The sequence below is a fragment of the Lactuca saligna genome, chromosome 1, assembly GCF_052625555.1.
Source record: "Lactuca saligna cultivar CGN05327 chromosome 1, ASM5262555v1, whole genome shotgun sequence".
Lineage (NCBI taxonomy): Eukaryota > Viridiplantae > Streptophyta > Magnoliopsida > Asterales > Asteraceae > Lactuca > Lactuca saligna.
The window spans coordinates 69,825,159-69,847,107 of record NC_136417.1 but is presented as its reverse complement, the minus strand read 5'-3'; the positions used below and the strand labels follow the sequence as shown (position 1 = coordinate 69,847,107).

Sequence of the window (21,949 nt, the reverse complement as noted above, 5' to 3'; positions counted from 1 at the left end):
ATTAATAATTGATTATCCATTTCAAATTTTAAAATTTTTCACTCTAATTACATTAAATTAATACTTGATTCTTAATTTTAAATTTCAAATTTTAAATTTTTTTCACTATACTTAGATTAAATTAATAAAATTAGATTGAAAAATAAAATAAAATTAATACATATTATAAGATGATATAGCTTCACGTATTTATTTAAATCAACGATTATAATTTTATATAACTAAAAAATATCTTTTAAGTAATAATTTATTTAAAATAATTAATTAATAATTTTGATTTTTTGATATGAAAGTTTAATTAATTTTATAATCGTGGTTCTCACGGGTTATAAACTAGTGTTAAATATACACCGGTCGAAACATGACCTTATAAACAAACGACTTTTGATTTTAAAATTTTCAATTAACTAACTCCACTACAATTATTTATGTCAAATAACAACCCTACAATAAATAATTTACTAAAAAATAACGTCTCACGAGTATAACCAAGTCTTTCTTCATTCTTTTATTGCTGTATTTTTTTGTTACCTTTTGCAATATTGTTTTTAAACTTACGAAATTTATCACTTCATAACAAAAAGCCTTTTGTGATTGCTTATTATTGATTTTACACCTTCATCCAAACCAAGTCAATATAATCTTCAAGGTATCCATATGATGCGGCAATAATGCATAGTTAGTTTCGAACAACAATTATTGCCGGCCTATTTTGAGTTAAAAATTGTAGGTGATTTTTTTGGTACGTATTAACATTAAAAAAAATGACAAATGATGCACCATTAAAGTTAGTAGAAAAGTTCTAATTAAGAGTAAACTATATAACCAATATATTAGACATAGGTTTGTATGAACACTATACTCAAGTTGATGGATAATTAAAAACAAATTACATTTATATCAGTTAAATACATTATTTTTCTAAAAATGGTCAAGTTAATGGAAATTGATTTTTCAAAACTTCATAGAAATTTATCTCTTTTTTTATATTAAAAAAAATCATTAATCTCAATGCATGATATGTCTTAAAACATTTTTATGAAACTAAAGTAAATTAAAATTTCTTATTTGTAAGAAGATCTAATAATATCGAGAAAGATATTGTATATATTTTAGTTATTAATTCATAAAAAATAAAACTTGGAAGGATAATATAAAAGACATCTTGTGATAAGAGGGATGGGCCCTTAGGAAGTGATTGTTCATTCAACCACAAAAAATGTAATAGTAGTGAAATTACATTTGCATCATGTTACTAAAACTTATAAACCTTGTATGCCCATTTAAAATGTAACATTAAAGTGTCACGTATTAACTCATAATTCTTGTTTCTTTGAAAAAAATTTGAACTATTGTGTTTTAATGGTATTTTTCATTTATAATTTTAATTGTTTTAATATATTAATCATTCCATCAATTGGCTATTATTTCAAAACCACCACCGTACAAATCAATTAAAGCTAAACTAAACAGGCAAGTAACAACAAATTTAAGTATACAATGGCGGATATAAGTATACAGTATGTACGTATTCATTTTCAGAGATAACTTCCAATCTAAAAACACAAAATTTACGTATATTCCTACTATAATTAACTTCTAGGTGTTACATATATATTCAACGTTATATAACAAACGAATAAGAAAATTCAGTGAATCCATATCATTTTTATTGAAGATTAAATTTAATTAGTTTAACCTAAAAGTCAAATTGATTACAACAATTTGTTTGATGAATCTGGACTTCTAAATATTTAAGTAATCATCTAAATGGATAAATAAATAATCCAATTAAATGAATAATGTATTATAACATCACGATATATATAAGTAGTTTAATTGTGTTGATGGAAAAATTAGAATATGTATCCAAGCCAGTTATGACACAAAATCACAGAACATATGAGCCATCAACATTAGAAGGTAGGAAATGTACTATGCATTTTCAATATCTACAAGTGGCATACCAAAATTGAGAATGAAAATCAAATATGAAATAGTGACTTTGTATAGCTAATGTTAAAATAACAACCTGCATTTTCTTTAGGTAAGTCAGTAAGGAGCTTTTGATTTCTACAATCAAAACTAAAAAAAGGTAAAGACAAGAGTGCACATGCCAAAGCAAGATCCCAATGCAACACCGATCTATTTTGTATCCATAAGATTGTACTGCACATCACAATTTCAAACAATCTTTCCTTTTAACTTTTTTTTTTAACATAATTTTTTTTATAAAAATTAATAAAGGGCAAGTAGATACCTGAGAGTTGGGTGACTGAGGCTCATGCTTAACTTCATATACTTCTTCCTACTATCACAAATCCACAAGGTGATAGTTCAAAGTGCATTGAAATTTCTGACTTTGGTTCCAAAGTTTATAGTAATACTGTTGGGTGCTGCTGACTAAATATCCAAGGTCTAGTGGTATTGTCCGTAGTAAAACCAAGATTGGTAATAAAGAAACAAATATCATCAAGAAACAAGGTAAGCACATCTACTTCCAATATCACTTGCATCTCAAAGACTTTACACAGAATGAAAGAAAATGAACATGAATGCATGTGAAAGAGATGAAAGGCAAAGTGAAGAAAACCCCAACTCTGTCTGCTTTGGATTATACAGACCACTTTATATACAGAAGTTCTACAAAGGTAAAAAAGGAAAAACACACAAAAAAAAGGCAAAAATACACCCTTAATTACAGGACATAAAAGCTTGATTTGCAAGCCTGTCAAAAATCCTAAAAACTATATACACCAAGATATTTGGTTACTATAGTTACGCTTACACCCCCCCTCAAGTAAGACGTCCGTAAGGAAGGGGCAACTTGACAGATAAGGCATTAAACCTGACTTTAGAGAGTCCTTTTGTGAACAGGTCGGCTAACTGGTCCTCTGTTGAAATATAATGTAACTTTAAAAATCCACGAGTGACCAGCTCTCTTATGAAATGGTAGTCGATCTCAATGTGACGGGTACGGGCATGAAAAACAGAATTGTGTGCCATATGTAAGGCCGATAAATTATCACAAAAGAGAGAGGGAGGATGAAGAAAAATATTTAGTTCACGAAAGAGGTATGAAAACCATCTAAGCTCTGCTGTACTAGTTGCAAGAGCATGGTATTCAGCTTCGCTGCTTGATCTTGAAACTGTAGATTGTTTCTTTGCAGTCCAAGATACAAGATTTGGACCAATATAGATACAAATACCTGTGGTAGACCGACGATCATTTGAGTCTCCTGCCCAATCAGAATCAGAGTAAGCTCGGATGTGGAATGTAGATGACAGGTAAAAGGTCAAACCCTCTTGTAGTGTGCCTTTAATGAACCTTAGGATGCGTTTAGCAGCCTGAAGATGAGAGGTGCGAGGTTGGTGCATGAATTGACATACTTGATTAACTGAAAAAGTAATGTCTGGCCTAGTAAGTGTAAGGTATTGTAGGCCACCAACCATACTACGATACTCTGTAGCATCAGAAAGAAGATCACCCTCATATAATGACAACCGGGAATTAGGAGCAGTAGGGGTAGTTGCTGGCTTGCAGCTAGTCATGTTAAACCTCTCCAAAAGATCTAGAGCGTATCTAGTCTGTTTTAGCTGCAAAGTATGAGAACTACGAGTTGCCTCAATGCCTAAAAAGTAATGCAAATCACCAAGGCGTCGGCTATCAAATGTGTCACATATCACATCAATAACTGATGAAACAACAGAGGGAGAGGATCCTGTGATAATTATGTCATCGACATAAATTAGAATAATTGTAGTAGACTCTGTAGTGTGTCTGATGAAAAGAGATGAGTCAGATTGGTTGTTAAAAAAACCTTGGAGTAAGAGAAAATCATGAAGCCGTTGAAACCATGCCCTTGGACTTTGTTTGAGACCATAAAGTGCACGATCCAATTTGCACACATGATCTGGAAAGGATTTAGAGATGAAACCTGGGGGTTGCTTCATATACACATCTTCATGTAGAATGCCATTGAGAAATGCATTTCTAACATCCAGTTGTTTGATATCCCAATGCTGAGCGTGAGCTAAAGAAAGAACAGTACGGATCGTTGATGGTTTAACCACCGGGCTGAATGTTTCGGCATAATCAAGTCCCTCCTGTTGGGTGAACCCTTGTGCCACTAATCTAGCCTTGTGGCGCTCTAAGGACCCATCAGCTTTGCGTTTGACCTTAAAAATCCATCTACATCCCACAACATTCATACCTTGCTGAGATGGAACGAGGCGCCAAGTCTTGTTTTTGTGTAGAGCAGTAATTTCTTCCTGCATTGCCTGTTGCCAGTGGTGAAATTTGGATGCTTGTTTAAACGTCCGTGGTTCATAAAACATGTCATCTGATTGAGTGGCTATCAGACCATGAGGCAAGGAGTGTGGTGAAGTTTGTTGGTAAATCTCAGCAACAGGTCTGACCTTGAGGACTGGATTTAAAATATCTGGACTTTCAGGGGCTAGATTTGTAGGACCTGAACAAGGAGGGGTGGCGGGTGGTGAAGAAGAAACCACAGGAGTGAATTCTGTAATTGGTGGTGAAGAAGACTTGTCTGGGGTGAAGTTTAATTGAGTTGTCGGTTCGACAAATGTATGTTGATTATTAACTCGCGCTTTGCTGGGCCCACTAGGCGTTACAGGATTTGAGACTGATATTGGGCTTGGCGTGTGAGGTGGCTGCCCAGTAGGTTGAGTTATTGCAATTCTGGGCTGTGATTTTGCTTGCGAGTTTGAGACATGGTGATGAATGTTTTCAACAAAATGGTTGGTCTGCGGTGGTGGTGTTTGCCCGAGTGAAGAACCTGCACTTTTATTTTTCAAGGGAAAATCCAATTCATCAAATACAACATGTCTAGAGATATAAACTCGACCATTCTTTAAATCCAAACATCTATAACCTTTGCGAGTATTATCATATCCAAGAAAAATACAGTGAGTTGATTTTGGCATAAGCTTGTGGGAGTTATACGGTTGAATATAAGGGAAACAAGAACACCCAAAAACTTTAAGAAAACAATAATCAGGATCACGTAAGAGGAGCTTTTGGTAAGGAGAAAGATAATTAAGTTGGCGCATGGGCAATCTGTTGATGAGATAGACAGCAGTGTTAAATGCTTCAAGCCAAAACTTAAATGGAGTGTTTGATTTTGTCATAAGACACAAACCCATTTGAACTATGTGTTTGTGTTTTCGCTCTACAACACTGTTTTGCTGAGGTGTGTAGGGACAAGTGAGTTGATGTTTAATTCCCCAGTTAGAAAGAAAAGCTTTAAACTGACGACTAGTGAACTCACCACCACCATCAGTTTGTACAGTCTTAACAGAATGAACCGCACATATTTTTTGAGATAATTGATTTTCAATTTGAGTTTTGAAAATGGCAAAAACATTAGCAACATCAGATTTGTAAAATAATGGAAAAAGCCACACATAACGAGAGAAATCATCAATTATAGATAGATAAAAACGATGACCATTCATAGACTGAACCGGGGCAGGACCCCAAACATCAAGATGAAGCATGTCAAGAGGATGAAGAGCATTAAAATTCCTAGGAACAAATTCTAATTTAGAAGATTTTCCCATAGGGCATACATGACAACTATGTGTTTCTGAAAGTTTGCCATTTATTGGTAATTTAAACTTGCTGCAAAGAACTTTAAAGACATTAAAAGAGGGATGTCCTAAGCGATCATGCCAAGTGTTGGGAGTTGACCGTTCGCCTAAGAGGGCAACTGGACTATGAGAAGTATTTGGATTGAATGATAGCTGATAAAGACCTCCAGAGCTATGACCAGAAAGAAGGATCTGCCGCGTTCGAATGTCCTTAACACGAAAACCACACCAGTCAAGTTCAAAAAAAACAATTATTATCCTTAGAGAATTGACGAATGGATAACAGAGGTTTGTGCAACTTAGGAATAAACAAAACATTGTTCATCTTAAAATACCGATTTTCATGAAGAAAAGAAGATTTACCAATGTAAGAGATAGGCAAGCTTGTACCATTACCAAAAGTCACTAAATTTTTACCTATATATGGTGAATACTCAGAGAAGTTGGAGGGATCTGGTGTCATGTGGTTCGTAGCACCCGAGTCTAAAACATATGGTTCAGATTGTGAGAAGTATGCAACATTGTTACGTTGTGCACAAACTCTAGCATCATGTCCATACTGATAACACAATTGGCATGGAGCATTTTGATCAGGAAAGTGACCAAGGTTAAAAGGAGTTGCTAGAATTCCCCTGCCATGAGGATTTCCTCCTCTAAACGAACCTCTTGTGCGACCACCACCACGTCCACCTCTATTATTTCGACTATTTTGATTGTAACTGTTGTTCCACTGTTGACCGCCCCAATTACCTCTCCCCTGATTTCCGACTCTACCAAAATTAGAGTTACCACGACCACGACTCCCTCGATTTCCATTCCCGTTGTTATTGGGTCGAGATGATGATGATGATTGAGGTTGAGAAGAAGAGGTTTTAGTTGCAGTTAGGGTTGTGGCCTGTTCAACTGGGATTGCAAATTTTTTCTGTAGCATTTCTTCCTTAAGAAGCAACTCTGTCAGGTCATCGAGATTGAGTGACTGCTGAACTTGTGATGAGGAAGTGGAGGTGAGAAATTCTTTGAACTCAGCACCAAGACCACCAAGAATTCGTTGAATAAGTTCGTAGTCTTCAAGAGGTTTTCCTGCAACAATAAGGGAATCAGATATAGTTTTGGCTTGAAGAAGATAGTCAGAAACAGAAAGGTCTGTTGGTTTCTTGAGGTTATGAAGGCGGTCTTGTAAGTTTTCAATTTGGATGGACGATGTGGAGCCAAACCTCTTAGCCAGAACATTCCACGCTGTAGGAGCAGTGTCACAGGAGTTCAGGTATGGTTGAATAGCAGGGGTAACAGTGCCTTTTATCCAGCAGCAGATAAGGTCTGTTGCATTCTTCCATGTGTCATGATTTGGGTTTTCTTTGCCATCAGCTAGGGTTTTGGGGGGCGGGTTTGTGTTGATAACAAACAATAGTTTGTGGGCTCGTAGAAGGGTTTTGAAGAGGGTACTCCAGTTTACATAGTTTTCTTTGGTTAGATGGGTGTGAGCCATGATGGCATTAGGGTTGTAGAAAACAAGAAGAGAATGAGAATTATTCATTGGTGATGAACCAGAATCATTAGTCATGGTTGATTCAGATTCCATGATAAAGCTCTGATACCATGAAAGACTTTACACAGAATGAAAGAAAAGGCACATGAATGCGTGTGAAAGAGATGAAAGGCAAAGTGAGGAAAACCCCAACTGTGTCTGCTTTGGATTATACAGACCACTTTATATACAGAAGTTCTACAAAAGGTAAAAAAGGAAAAACACACAAAAAAAAGGCAAAAATACACCCTTAATTACAGGACATAAAAGCTTGATTTGCAAGCTTGTCAAAAATCCTAAAAACTATATACACCAAGATATTTGGTTACTATAGTTACGCTTACAGCATCCAGCATCCTGTTTGGTAATAAAATATGCATATATATATCAATAAACATGCAGAAACAGAAACTTGTATGAAAAAATTGGATGAATTCAGAAATAACAACATACTCATAAGTTTGAGGTTCCAAAATAAAGAAGAATGTAAGATAACAAACGTGAAGGCTTTGCCATACTATCCTACCACATACACAAGTAAAAATCATATACACACCAATTCCCTGTCTTCTTCAAAATGACTAATACACCCCTCCCTACTTCCCTGACACAAACACACTCCCCTCCCACAATTCGTCCTGATATAGTCAAATGCAAATACACCTACATCCACATTTACATGCAATAAAAAAATGTAATCATAAAATCAGGGGAAAAGATAACCAAAATCAAGAAATACAAACTCTCTATGTTGGTCGTTTCTATTGATTGATCACAAGAGAATTCTACATAAAATCAATCTCACATAAAAGAAGAAAGGAAACAAATTTTCAAATCTATATGCACCGGAGAGTCGGAGACACTAAGCCGAGCCCGGTCATCCACTAACCTTGTCTGGGGTGTGTTTTGTATAGTAAAACTACTGACATTACATAAAAAATCAACTTACATACATACATATTGGGTTTAAAAAAAATCAACTTACATACATACAAATTCTGGCGGGCTTCTAGAGTTTGAGGGAGAAGGAGCAGAGCATAAACTATAGTTTTCGTAGTGGTGGGTGACAATTTGGTGGAAAGGGAGCTAGTAGTTAGGGTTAAATTTACGAGTGAACTTGGAAGCATTTAAAGTCCTTGAAGGAAACGAAGTGGCGTGCAATTCTAGGAGAGGGGAATTGATGGCACCTGGCTTATGTGTATAAAGTGTGTTAGTTTGAGCTTAAAGACTGGTATATTGTGTTTAGAGACTTGTTCGTTTATAATAATGTTTTTGATCGGAGGAATGTTGTTCGCATGGATTCTTATTTTTCAATCTAAACCATTCAACTTAAATCAAATCAAATGGTCCATAACTAAGCTCTTAGATGAAAATCTTAAAATTTAGTATAACCCATATTATAAAGTAGTAAGATAAGATAAGATAATATATATATATATATATATATATATATATATATATATATATATATATATATATATATATATATATATTAACTTACATATTAAATATAAAATATTAATTTAATAAAATAAAATATATACAATAAAATGATAATTAGAAAATAGAAAATCAATTTTTTTTTTTAAAATACCACGTATCCAAATTAATAAGAAAATGATATATAGTAAAAAGCTTTTTATTTATTAGGAAGGATTAATGATTAATATGGGTAATTCATAATCATAACTATAATAATTATAATTATGATTGATTACACATATTTTGAAAAACTATTGAAGAAAAAACCCAAATGGGTTTTTTTTAGCACCATCCTTTTAATTTTAAATAAAGAAACACAAGTTAGTAATAAATACGTTTCATGTCAGAATTTCATTTTTCATAAAATATTTTCTATTTAATTTATACAATATTAATTTTACAAAGTTCGATAGGTTGTTTTAAAATATAAATAATTTTTATTTTGTTATTCATATATCTATTCAACATTTTGTTAGATGATATACTTTCCATATATTAGCGGTGTGTATTAGCTTAGCATGCAATGGAATTTTTATATATTTTCCATATATTAGCGGTTGAAATATTTTCCATATAAGACACCATGTTCTCGATAAAAACACATATTATATAGGGGTGATATTGGCAAGTCAGAAGGACGCAAAACATATAAATATATGTGGTTAACCATATAAGCGACATGACTAGCATAACACGTTTAATTACGACTTCGTGGGTTCGTGAGTTGGATTCAAGTTTGTGATTCATAATTGCGTTCGTGGGTCACAGATCACCATACAAAGTAATTGGCAAAACCAAACGTAGGTCTTGTAGTTAGGCTCAATACCCAACTCAAAGCAGTCCCAACCAACTCCTTGACTCATTATGTCACGTCTGCCAACTGTTTCAACTACTCAACATGTCGAAACCCATCTTTCACATGCATGATATCACCGGTTTGCCTCATATATTAGGCTGCTGGGAGTGGGGTCTTAGACCCTCGCTAGCACAGGCCACACGCTGCCCCTAGGGTGAAGAGGGTGAGTTTTGATTGGCTCTTGTTATTTTATTTTAGGGAATACGACTTATCAAGGTAATTAACTTTTCGGTATGTTCACATCTGGGTAACTATCTTTTTTTTGTACATATGTAGGTAACAAACTTTTTGGGAGTGTTCACATATGATCATTATGACCTGCTATAACAGGTTAAATCCTAAATGTAAACGCTTTCAACAAGTTTGTTACCTAGATGTTTACAAAAAAAATAGTTACCTAAATATGAGCAAAACGAAAAGTAAAAATTAAATTACATGAATGGTCAGTGTATTTTGGGGGAATTTGTGGTTTTGGTCTCTAAGTTATTTTTTTAAACTTAAATAGTTCCTACTGTTTATTTTTGTTGCGCATTTGGTCCCCATCTTACCTAAAAAATACTATTGTGCCCTTATTAATTTATTTTTTTAATTAATTTTTTTATATATGTTTATTTTTTTACATATTTATAAAAATTAATATACCACACATATTTGTATCTCCTCGGATGATCCCTACTATTTATTTTTTAATTAATTTAATTTTTTAACTCGGATGGTCCCTACTATTTAATTTTGTTACGAACTTGGTCTCTGTCTTACCTAAAAAAAACTATTGTGCCCTTATTAATTTTTTTTAATTAATTTTCTTGTTTATGTACGTATGCTTTATATGTTTAAGAAAAATTAGTAGACTTCACATATCTGTATCTCCTCACCATCCCATCTTTCATCATTCTCAACTTCTATTTATTTTTCATCTTTAGTGATATCGACGTCTTCATCGTCACTTCTTTTTTTGGTCCTTCAACTCCGTCGAAACAACACCACAACCCACTAAATATGAAGAGACAGTATGTTATGGTGTTGGTTCGCCAGAGTTGAAGTACAAAAAAAAAAAAAAAAGACGGTGAAGACGTTGATGTTACTAAAGATAGAAAAGAAATAGAAGATGAGGAGGATCAGAGATGAGATGGTGAATGGTAAGACTCAAATTAAATTTCTCAAATGTGGTTTCAGGTTTACGGTGATAAGATACATATATGTGGGGTATATTAATTTTTTTTATAAAAAATAAATACATAAATAAGAAAATTAATTTAAAAATTAATAAGGGAAAAATAATATTTTTAGATAAGATAGAGACCAAAAGCGTAACAAAAATAAACAGTAAGGATCATCCGAGTTAAAAAAAAAACTTAATTAAAAATAAACAGTAGAGATCATCCGAGGAGATACAAATATGTGTGGTCTATTAATTTTTTTTAAATATGTATAAAATAAATACATAGATAAGAAAATTAATTAAAAAAATAAATTAATAAGGGCACAATAGTAATTTTAGGTAAGATGTGGACCAAACGCGCAACAAAAATAAATAGTAGGGACCATTTAAGTTAAAAAAATAAATTAGGGATCAAAACCACAAATTCCCCCAAACCACAGGGACCATTCATGTAATTTAATTTTTAATTTTCATTTTGTTCATATTTAAGTAACTATTTTTTTGTACACATCTAGGTAACAAACTTGTTGAAAGCATTCACATCTAGGATTTAACCTGCTATAGCAGGTCATAATGGTCATATGTGAACACTTCCAAAAAGTTTGTTACCTACATATGTACAAAAAAAAGATAGTTACCCAAATGTGAACATACCGAAAAGTTAATTACCTTGATAAGTCATATTCCCTTTATTTTATTTTTTTAAATAAAATATACTTAAAACCATATATTACCACTCCTTAATTTTTTCAATGTTAACATGCTTAGTTCTGACAAAAAAACCTATGTATCAATAAAAAAATGATTTTCTAACATGTGTCCTAAAGGCACATAGAAGAAACATTAAACATTAAGTGAACTATTAATTATAAAGAATATTACCATAATTAAATGTGAAATTCATTAATTATAGAAAATATTTTTCATAATTAATACAGTTCACATTTAATTATAGTAATATTTTTCATAATTAATAGCTCTTATGTGTATGGGTGGAATTGGTACGGTACCAATTCGTTTTTCTCTAAACCGTGTACCGTACCAATTATAGTTGGTATACAAAATTTTCTATCAGAACCGTACCAAGTATACTTGGTACTAATATGTTTGGCTACCAATAATTTTGGTTGGTACGAACTGGTAATGATATATACCAACTTTTAATCTTTTATTGTAAGATCTAACAAAGACATCGGGTAATTTTAACATTTAGTAAATAAATTAGTTTAATAAACAAATTAGTTACATAGCTCTTTTAGTTTACAAAAAAAATTTATTGAAATAAAGCTAAAATAACATTTTAATTTTGTGTTTTAACGTGACAATAACTATTAATTAATGCGATCAAATGACTTATATCATATTCTTAAAACTGCAGAAACTAAACACACTTGTTAATTGGAATATACGTACGATTTTGTGTGTGTGTGTGTGTGTCTATATATATATATATATATATATATATATATATATATATATATATATATATATATATATATATATATATATATATATAAAATTTTGTACCACGGTATTACTATCGACCAAGGATGTTGGCTACCAAACATATTGGCTACCAACTTTTTTGGTTCGATTGGTAATATGTTGGTTGGTTTTCCGTGGTACAATTTTATCAGCCCTACTTATGTGTGCCCTTAGGGCATATATTAGAAAATCTCATAAAAAAAAAAACTTACATGCCAATAGGCTAGGAGTACTATCATTCTCGCCAACCTTACCGCCGCTAATGAGTTTCAAAACGACATATGTGACAATTCCCTTTTCCCCTGTCGACATAAGACTCACATGATGTAATTATTATGATATGTCGATGACATCATCTTTACAACTTCCAACCTATAATGCTCGAAAAAAATCATCAACTCTTTCTTAAATTTTTCTCTATCCTACCTTAGGATGTTACACCATTTTTCTTAAGGCTCCGGTAACTTTCAACAAACAATAAATATTTCATTCTCATGTTTATGTAAGAATGACTTTTGTTTCAACTTTCAAGTGTAACTTACTTTTAAGTTCATTATTCATGTAAATTGATTCCAATTTTGACCATAACGCATCATCAATTTTGTCTTAAGCGTATTTTAAATGATGATGTTGCGTAGATAAAGTTAAATTTGTGCTAAATCCTTGCAAGTCTTCTTCTTCTTATTATTCTTCTTCTTATTCCTCCTCCTCCTCCCATCTCTCTCTCTCTCTCTCATATTCATTCGGTTGATTGTAAGTATCTTCGATATATAAATCAAATATGTCAGCATAGTCAACTTGAGCAATAAAGTTATCATCTTTACTTGGTAGGGAAAACACAATTTCATGATCTAAAAGTAGAGGATCATACTTCATAGAAGCCATAGAAGATAACTAATTATACATGTTACTAGTTAAAAATAACATGTTGAAGGGTTAGAAAATCCATTTAGAAAAAGCTTTTAAATGTTGGCTTTAATACCAACTTTTTATAATTATGTTGATCAAAAGAAGCGAATAGCTACAAGAACACTAAAATATTGGTGCTAACCTTTGTTCGAAAACTACAAGGCATTACTAGTATTAATAAAAATAGATAATGATTTTATTGATCTTCATGATTGATGAGGAAAAAGAAGAGATTGTGGAATAATAAAAATGCCACCCTAACAACTTTAATTATGGCCTTACAATGCGAGTCTTTATCTATATACTAGGCGAATGCTCGCGCGTTGCGTAGTGGGATAATTATGTAGTTTAATATGGCTACATATGGTTTAATGTATTGTGAATAAGCTATACATAAAACTTGTATGCGATTAAATAGCATGTATATTTTTTGATTTACATATTTTTTATCATAATAAATAATGAATTTTTTTTACTATTAGTTTAAAATTTTAAATGTAATTTTTATGTACACATTAATATCTAATGTAATTAGTTGATGATTGATTAGATATAGATTCTTATTTGTGGTCATCTATTTATGTTGAACCTCATAAAAATACATATTTAACGACTTTTGTTAGTTTACTATTGAATAGAAAATGGTGTCGTATTTTAAGTAAATATAACAAATCTCATTCTCAATCTATTTTAAGATAGTGATATATTTTAAGTTAATATAAAAAAATCATATTCTAGAACTAATGAAAAGAAAAAACGGAGCCAAAATTTTTAATTACAATAAAGTTGATTCCAATTAAAAAGTGTTCAATCGAAGATAATATCATTCAATAAACATCATAAGATATTACGTTATATTTAAATTACAGACATCATTTTGAAGAGTCATTCAAAATATATGAGACTATACTGCATAATACAACAATGTAATAACCAAATAACCCTAACATATTTTAAATGAAATATAATTATAATATATTATCTATGCAACTAATATGGGATTCTTCTAATATGTGGGATTCGTCTACTATATGACCCTAACTATGTGAGATTCGTCTACTATATGGTATTCTTCTAATATATTATATTATAGTATAAACATTATATTTGGAAAACCACTTTGAGTTATAATGTAGTTTATAACATTAAATTTGTGATGGGCTGTATTTGACACACATTTGTGTATTTATATCTATATTATATATTTAAAACAAATCTTATATAAACATCCAACCTAAATATTCATCTTCAAGTTTTCTTTTTTCGCCACATAAACAAACTTTTGTTATAAAGCCAAAAATGGAATAAAAGACACATAATTGTATAATCATGGTATATTGTATTTTGATTGGGGTTTGTACAAAACATGCATGATCATATATTATTAATTTATCTCTTGTTTTGGGTAATTCGAATAAGATAACTTCAAATCCAACCTATCAAATGGATTACTCATTTACTAAAGTCTAAAACCCAAAACTCAAACATGTTCTAATACCATACAAATCCATGAGGTTTTAGCAAATTATTATCTCATATGAATTACCATTCATTATGTGTGATTAATTATTAAGAAGGTGAAAAGGTTTGGGGGTTTCAAATGCATGAGGTTTTAGCAAATTATTGTGGGGGTTTCAAATGCATGACAATCAAGGGAAAATGCAAGCTTTATAAGTATGTAAGATCTTATAATACAAGTTTTTTTCTAAGCACCACATTGATTTGAATCTTCTTTGTCTTTTCATATTCCCAAAAGACTACATTTTTAAGCACCATATTGATTTGAAACTCATTTTTCTTTTCATATTCTCAAATGACTTTTCAAATATCTTATAAGTAATTGATTTAGCATTAAACACCAAACATCTATATAAACTCTTACATGTAAGAAGGATGTCATAAGAAAATGAAAATAAAAAATTTTCAATAAGCACAATTCTTTTAGAACTTATTAGTAGTGATGGAGTTCCTAAAAGAGCTCTACAAGTCAAGGTTGTGGATGAATGTATTATTTTTTTAATCATAGTTTGATCGTGTTATATATATATATATATATATATATATATATATATATATATATATATATATATATATATATATATATATATTTCCGATAGTGATATGCAATTCAAGTTGTGGTTTGGAATTTTTGAAGTTACATGTGAGAACATCATCATTAGCCTATTTGTTTTTTATCTCTTTGTTTTTGTTATTAATATTTCAATACGCTTTGTTTTTTCTTAGATTTTTGTTTCCTTTTATATTTACATTTGTACATATATAAAAGGTTGTTTGAACCACGCATTGTAATTGATTAAAGCAATACATGTTAAGTATATTGATATGCTCTATAATTTGTATCATAAAAGCTTAATTTCAAATCCATCGTTATAGCAAGTTGTACAAATCGTATATGAAGTGGCCGAAAATGAGAAATTTACAAGCTTAACAAAGTTTCTTATATATATATATATATATATATATATATATATATATATATATATATATATATATATATATAGAATCAAGATCAAATAAGAAGGAAATTTTTGGTAGGAAGGTAAGAAGTTTTTTTTTTTCTACATATTTTTTTCGCAAATAAACAAAATGAATCATTAGATGATTCATTTGTAAGATGACTCACAAGAAAAATTTCTCAAAAAAAACATCTCGATGATTCATTTATACAATGATTTTGTTGTTATTCACTAAAATTATCATAAAAATGAATTTTTTCTTAATTTACTTAAAAATGAATCATAAAGATGTTTTTTTGGGAATTTTTTCTTTTGAATCATCTTACAAATGAATCATCTAGTGATTCATTTATTTTGTTCATCAAAAAAATATGTAGAAAAAATAAACTTCTTACCTTCCTACCAAAAAAAATTTCTTACCGGATATATATATATATATATATATATATATATATATATATATATATATATATAATTTTATTCTGAGTAACACAAGAAATTTACTTAAATCAAATTCATTTGAAATTTGCACAACAACAAAAGAGTTTTCTAATTTTTGTATACTTATGATTTAAAATATAAAGTTATTAATCACTACAACTCAAAAGTTTTTATAACTTAGGCTGGAAGGTATGGGTGATGGAAAGAGTAAGAGAAGCTTTCCCTCTTAGCTGAACACCAGCTCTTGACTGAAGGAAAAGTGGTGAGGGAAAGAGGTGAGAGAACATATTCCCTCACTCTCTCTTTTATTCCTATTAGCCAACTTTTTTTTAATCTTATTTAATATTTATTAAATTATATACCTATTAAAAATTATAAAAAAATATATCAAAACTCATGGTTTTTAATTTCCTACAAAATGAGTATAATATTTATAGAAATATATATTATTTTTTAAAAAATAAAAAAAAAATAGTGAGGCAAGTTTCTCACTCATTCTTTGAGTTTTAGGTGATGGAAATGAAAATGAGGGAAATGGGTGGTGTGATCCACAAAAAGTGATGGAAACTCCCCACCGATACCCTCCGGTCTTATGGTTAGTAATTGGTAGTGATCTTTTATTTTCTTCTCATTTGTATACATTGTATCCATATTAGTAATATATAAATAAGTTTTCTCATAAACAATCACGTGTTTTAAGATATTTTTAATTAAAACATAAAAAGTTGAAAAAAAGAATATTTTGCCGCATCATGGTTATTACTATGCGGATTTTTATTGGAACAATAAGACTATTATTTCATAATTAGTTTAATGTCACTAATAATTTTCTGTAGTATGCCTTAAAGGTATCAAATATGTTATAATGAGTTTGTATATCAACTTCGTATAAATATAATTATTTCAAAGTTAATAATAGCGGTATGATTGTTTTAATAGCATGTATGTATGTATGTGTCTGTGTGTGTGTGTGTATATGTGTGTGTGTGTGTGTATATATATATATATATATATATATATATAATATGTGTCTTCTATGTATTTTTTGTATGACTTATCCGTGTTTAATAAGGTTTTTTTTTGTTACAAATGTTATACTAAAAGTTGTGTTTTGATGTTATTAAAAGTTGTATTTATGTTTTTCGCATATTTGTTATTCATTAAATACATAAATTAACATATAATTTATATAGAATTTAAAAACCTTAAAATTGTCAATAAAATCATCAAATATATATTTTTTATACTATTTTTATTTGTTATATATAGAAATCAGTATATGTTTTATATACATTTATTAACATTGTTTTTTCATTTATAAATATTAAATCACAGTTTATACAATTAGGATAATGATTAAATAATTATGTGGTTTGACCTTAAAAAAACTATATAAATATATTCTTGCGCAACACGCGGGGATTCGTCTAGTAATATTATAAAGCAGTCAATGGAATAGAATTCAAGAATGTTGCCAAGTCATAAAAGAATCCCACACATACAACAACACAAAATGAATTTATATTCAAATTTGATTGTTAAGATCGAGATTTTTTCCAAGATCATTTTATGTTTTGCAAAATTGTAATTGCAAGATTGGATCACGATTAGTAGATCTTACAAAAACGAATTTATATTCAAATTTGATTGTAAGGTCTTTGATGTGCAATATACATTATAACTTATGTCAATTAAGATGTCAATATGGAGTCAACTTTAACTTTTTGAACATGAATCATAATGTATGTTGCTGCAAAACGTAAAAATTAAAAAGAAAACATCTTAATTACAAAAAGAAATAAGATCATTATGATCTCCAATTAAAGGCTTAAGATCACAAACAAAATATCATTAGTGTAACTTGCCTAATTCGATATGAAGTGATGATGATTTATGATGATTTTGTAACTTGGAATGCTTGATTTCAAGTTGAATAGAAGAATTTTTTAAGCTTGACTATAAAATAGAACTATAGAGGTGGGAGTAGATCATATTAAGATCTTAAGATCCTAGTCGGGATCCTAAAATCCCATTATAGATCTTGCTTCCGAAAGATCCAAGTGAGATCGGAATCATTTTTGGTTTGTAGGATCTTAAAATCATATGATCTTAAGATCAAGATCGGGATCTTAACAACCATGAGTAAAGTGTTGTCGAACACAAAAACTTCTCATGGAAAGAATTGATACCATTACCAACAATAATTAATACAAAAATATGTGTGTGTATGTATCACTACAAGAAAAGTTAGCATTAACGTCGATGCAAATAACTTTAGAAGGGGTAGATAGCCTGTTCTTTTTGTAGCTAGCTGTCTTTTTGTACAAATCCTCTTTTAGAAGGGGTAGATAGCCTGTTCTTTTTGTACAAATCCTCTTTGTGGAATGAAACTAGCTAGCTGTCTTTGAAGTCAAGTATTTAGCTGGAAAGGCAAGCCTACCACTGGCAATACCCGACTTATCATGAATTGTTGTCGAAGTGACGGGAGAATCTCAGTATATGTTCAATGCATGCTTGACTAGCTCAAAATGAGGCAGCTGGATTGTGTAGATGGCCTTTGAAGAAGGGCTACACTTATTTTAATTCGGAGACGAAGTGGAAAGAATTTCGTGAGAAGATATGGTAGGCATGATATGGATACAATCAACCAATTCGACTATACACACATTAGTTCTCTTATTCAGTCAGATGAAACTGCTCTCTTGGTGTCTGATAAATGAGCTTGTTGCACTTAGTATTTGCAACCGTAAGTTCATATCTATCTTGGGTATGGTCACTACACTCCAATCGTTGTATCACCAATCTTTGCCTCATTGCCCAGTTCTATAACTTACCTTATTTTGTCCGTCTATGATGCAGTAAAAAGAGAGAAAGGGGTGGCTATCTAACGGGAGTCATTTCGGTTGTATGCCACGAGGTCCCTATAGACAAGGGGACAAGTGGATCATTGCTTTGACGCTAATAGCAGTGACACATACTATTTTTGCAGCTAATAGTATGTATCGCCACTATTAGAGTCGTCGCTAATGCGAAGGAACTAAATCCAAGTGAATAATTTTTGGTAAACCTAGATGGAACGTCCGTTACTTATAAACCCAATAGTTGTGACTTTATTATCGGCGACAGTGGGTACTACCAACAAAAACTATCTTTGGCGCTGACTTTTTGACCAACAGGGTTGTAGTGGCGACTCATTAGCAGCGACATGTCGCCGATATTTTCTATAGTAGCGACAATCCTAAGTTTTGGCAGCGATTTTTTTCACTGCTAATAAACGTTTTTCTTGTAGTGTATGTATATTTGCATCAACTTTTGTTTGTACAAGTACATAGATATGTATATATGTGTGTAAATACTTTTATCAAAATTATTTAAATTTTGTATTAAATGTGTTAATTATAGTAATTATATGTTAAAACTTATTAGAAACAATCTATGAAAAATGACAAGGACAATATAGTAATTTTTAATTCATGTTTTATTGGTTTTTAACATTACAAACACTATATAGAAAATATTTTTTGTTCGATCCGATTCGGTCTAAGCCAATTCTAGATAGTCCCATTTATAGAAAGAATACTCTACATCGATTAATGTTTATATTATGTCCTACAATTGTGTGTCGATAAGGTTGTCGACCATCCTATATTATGATCCTACAGGTTATTTATAACCTCCCATGTATGTTGAGACTATCTAAAAACTCAACTTATATTTAATCAACTAGGATAGATTGTATTTGGTCTTTGGATGGATAGGAGGGAAGCATGCATGCATGGATCTTACTGGAGTCTTTTCACTCGTTGGTTTGGGGAGTGGGGGTTTCACAGCTGGACATGCCGCTTTGAAATCCGTTGCGTGCAAAGTGGTAAAGCACGATAATGCATGTATAGAAAATCAACATGTGTTTATACCTTTTGCATTCGATACATTTAGTTTTCTCGCACCAGAGGCGGTGGAGCTCCTCAATAGAGTCCAACGAGTCATGAATTCTAATGTCATATCTCCTAGATCCACAAATGTTGTTTTCAAAAGAATTGATTTTGCCATCCAGAAAGGGTTAGCGGCGCAACTTATTGTCCGTTTGCCTTCAATTAATATGCATTGAACCTTTATGTTTTGAATATGAGTATTTTTATTTGGTGCCGATCTGTATAAATTAATGTTTGAGGATTTCATGCTTGATTAATTTAGTTTTAGAGTCTAATATGTCCTCTGATATCATTGTCGCTACTGAGACTAAATATGTGGTCAGCTATTGAGAAATTGTATACGGTTCACTGTATGATGTCTACATGCATGAGTAAAGCCCTATGCTTCTCGAAACAAAATCTACAATGGTAGATAAAATATCTATATTGCACCCATGAGTAGTTTTTGGTAAATTGTTCATAAACAGATCATTATGTATGTACCTTTGTAACCCTTCTAGTGAAAACTAGAAAGTGTATGTTAATGTCTATGATTAATAAAATATCTCTCTAGTTTGTGGATTAGTCGTTCATACGAACCACATTCAATCATTGTGTTCTTTATTTTCTTCGTATCTCTATTATCATGTGTTTGTTATTGTTTATTGGTGTGAATCGAATATGTTTAGTCTAACATGTTTTTTTATTGAATTAGATATTTAACATTTACATCAAGAGGTGACGATTAGAAGAGGAGGATGTGGGAGTTAAAGATAGCCGAAGGGGATGGCCCCTATTTGTATAGCACTAACAACTTTGTTGGTAGACAATTCTGGAAATTTAATCCCAATGTCGGAACTCCAAAAGAAAAGGAAGAAATTGAAAAGATGCGTCAAAACTTTAAAGATAATCGGAAAAATGGAGGACACCATGCTTGTGGCGATCTGCTGATGCGGATGCAGGTACCAAGAACCATTAAATTATATAAAAAAATCAATTTATCTCGAGTAAAATAGATATGCAACATAGTAACAATAAAACACCACGTGTTTTAAAGAAAATACTAATATTATTATTTCCTTGTTCTTTACATTCAATCATAAACATTCTATCTAAACGTTACATTATGCGACATACATGAACTTAAGACCATTTGGTGTGGACTAAAATCACACCCTACAATGGTTGATGGGTCATTATGAAGGTGTGGTGAACACGACTCCGTCTAGTACTGCGATGAGTTGATGGGTTTAGGATACTGAAGAAGTATATATATATATATATATATATATATATATATATATATATATATAGAGAGAGAGAGAGAGAGAGAGTATGTACTACATTGTACCAAGGTAGTATATATAGAGAAGTTGAAGTTATGTATGTCTTCATCTAGCTTTCGAGATACTTGAGATACTTGAAGAGAGAAGGTTTGGACTAGAGGGATATAGGAGTTATAGAGTTTAAAAAACTTTGATGGCAACAGATTGGTCGACAAGCCTCCAACTTTGTGATTGTTGATTTGTTGATCATTATCTTCCCTTTGAAATTATTATGACTATTGAGATTAAGATCATCTCTAACTTATCTTCATTTTTTCCCACAATAATAGAGAAAAAAATAGAGTAAACAATGTTAATTTGATCTCCAACCCTACTCTATGTTTTATCTTAAAAGATTATTTATAGTATATTCTATTTTGCAATTTATATAAATTGTCAAATACACTCCTTCTACTAATTAATTTTTAAAAAATATATAATCTATTTTTTATTATAAAAATATTAAATAAATTAGATTATATTTATAACACACTTATAAATAAATATTATATATGAATTTGATACATAAAAAGTAAACTTTATATTTATAAACTTTTATAAAATACGTTACCGTTTTCCAACATTTTGATATGTATTTGAATTTTTATATAAATTCCATACATAAAAAATAAACATTATACTTATGATTAATTAATATAACTTGTAGACAAACATAAGCTAAAAATATATAAATATATGAAAAAAGACCAACAAGCAAAAGTATGAAGAAATGAATAATATTACTCCCCATATTTAAAGTAAT

At 30.8% G+C, this 21,949-nt stretch overlaps 1 protein-coding gene across 7 annotated transcripts in view; it reads left to right on the top strand.

The window, feature by feature from the left end:
• The window catches only part of LOC145039423 (dammarenediol II synthase-like), a 62,021-nt gene that overhangs the window by 6,433 nt on the left and 33,639 nt on the right, over positions 1-21,949 (top strand). For 4 of the 7 annotated variants that reach the window (XM_078987511.1, XM_078987499.1, XM_078987506.1 and 1 more), the window contains exon 2: positions 20,577-20,823. The exons of 1 other annotated variant lie outside the window; for it this stretch is intronic. In XM_078987511.1, coding sequence (XP_078843637.1) covers positions 20,620-20,823 — 204 coding nt within the window. In that variant the 5' untranslated portion in view covers positions 20,577-20,619. Of the gene's footprint in view, positions 1-2,047; positions 2,096-16,131; positions 16,226-20,576; positions 20,824-21,949 lie in introns of all 7 variants that reach the window. 2 more of the 7 variants (XM_078987489.1, XM_078987493.1) reach the window with 2 other exon arrangements.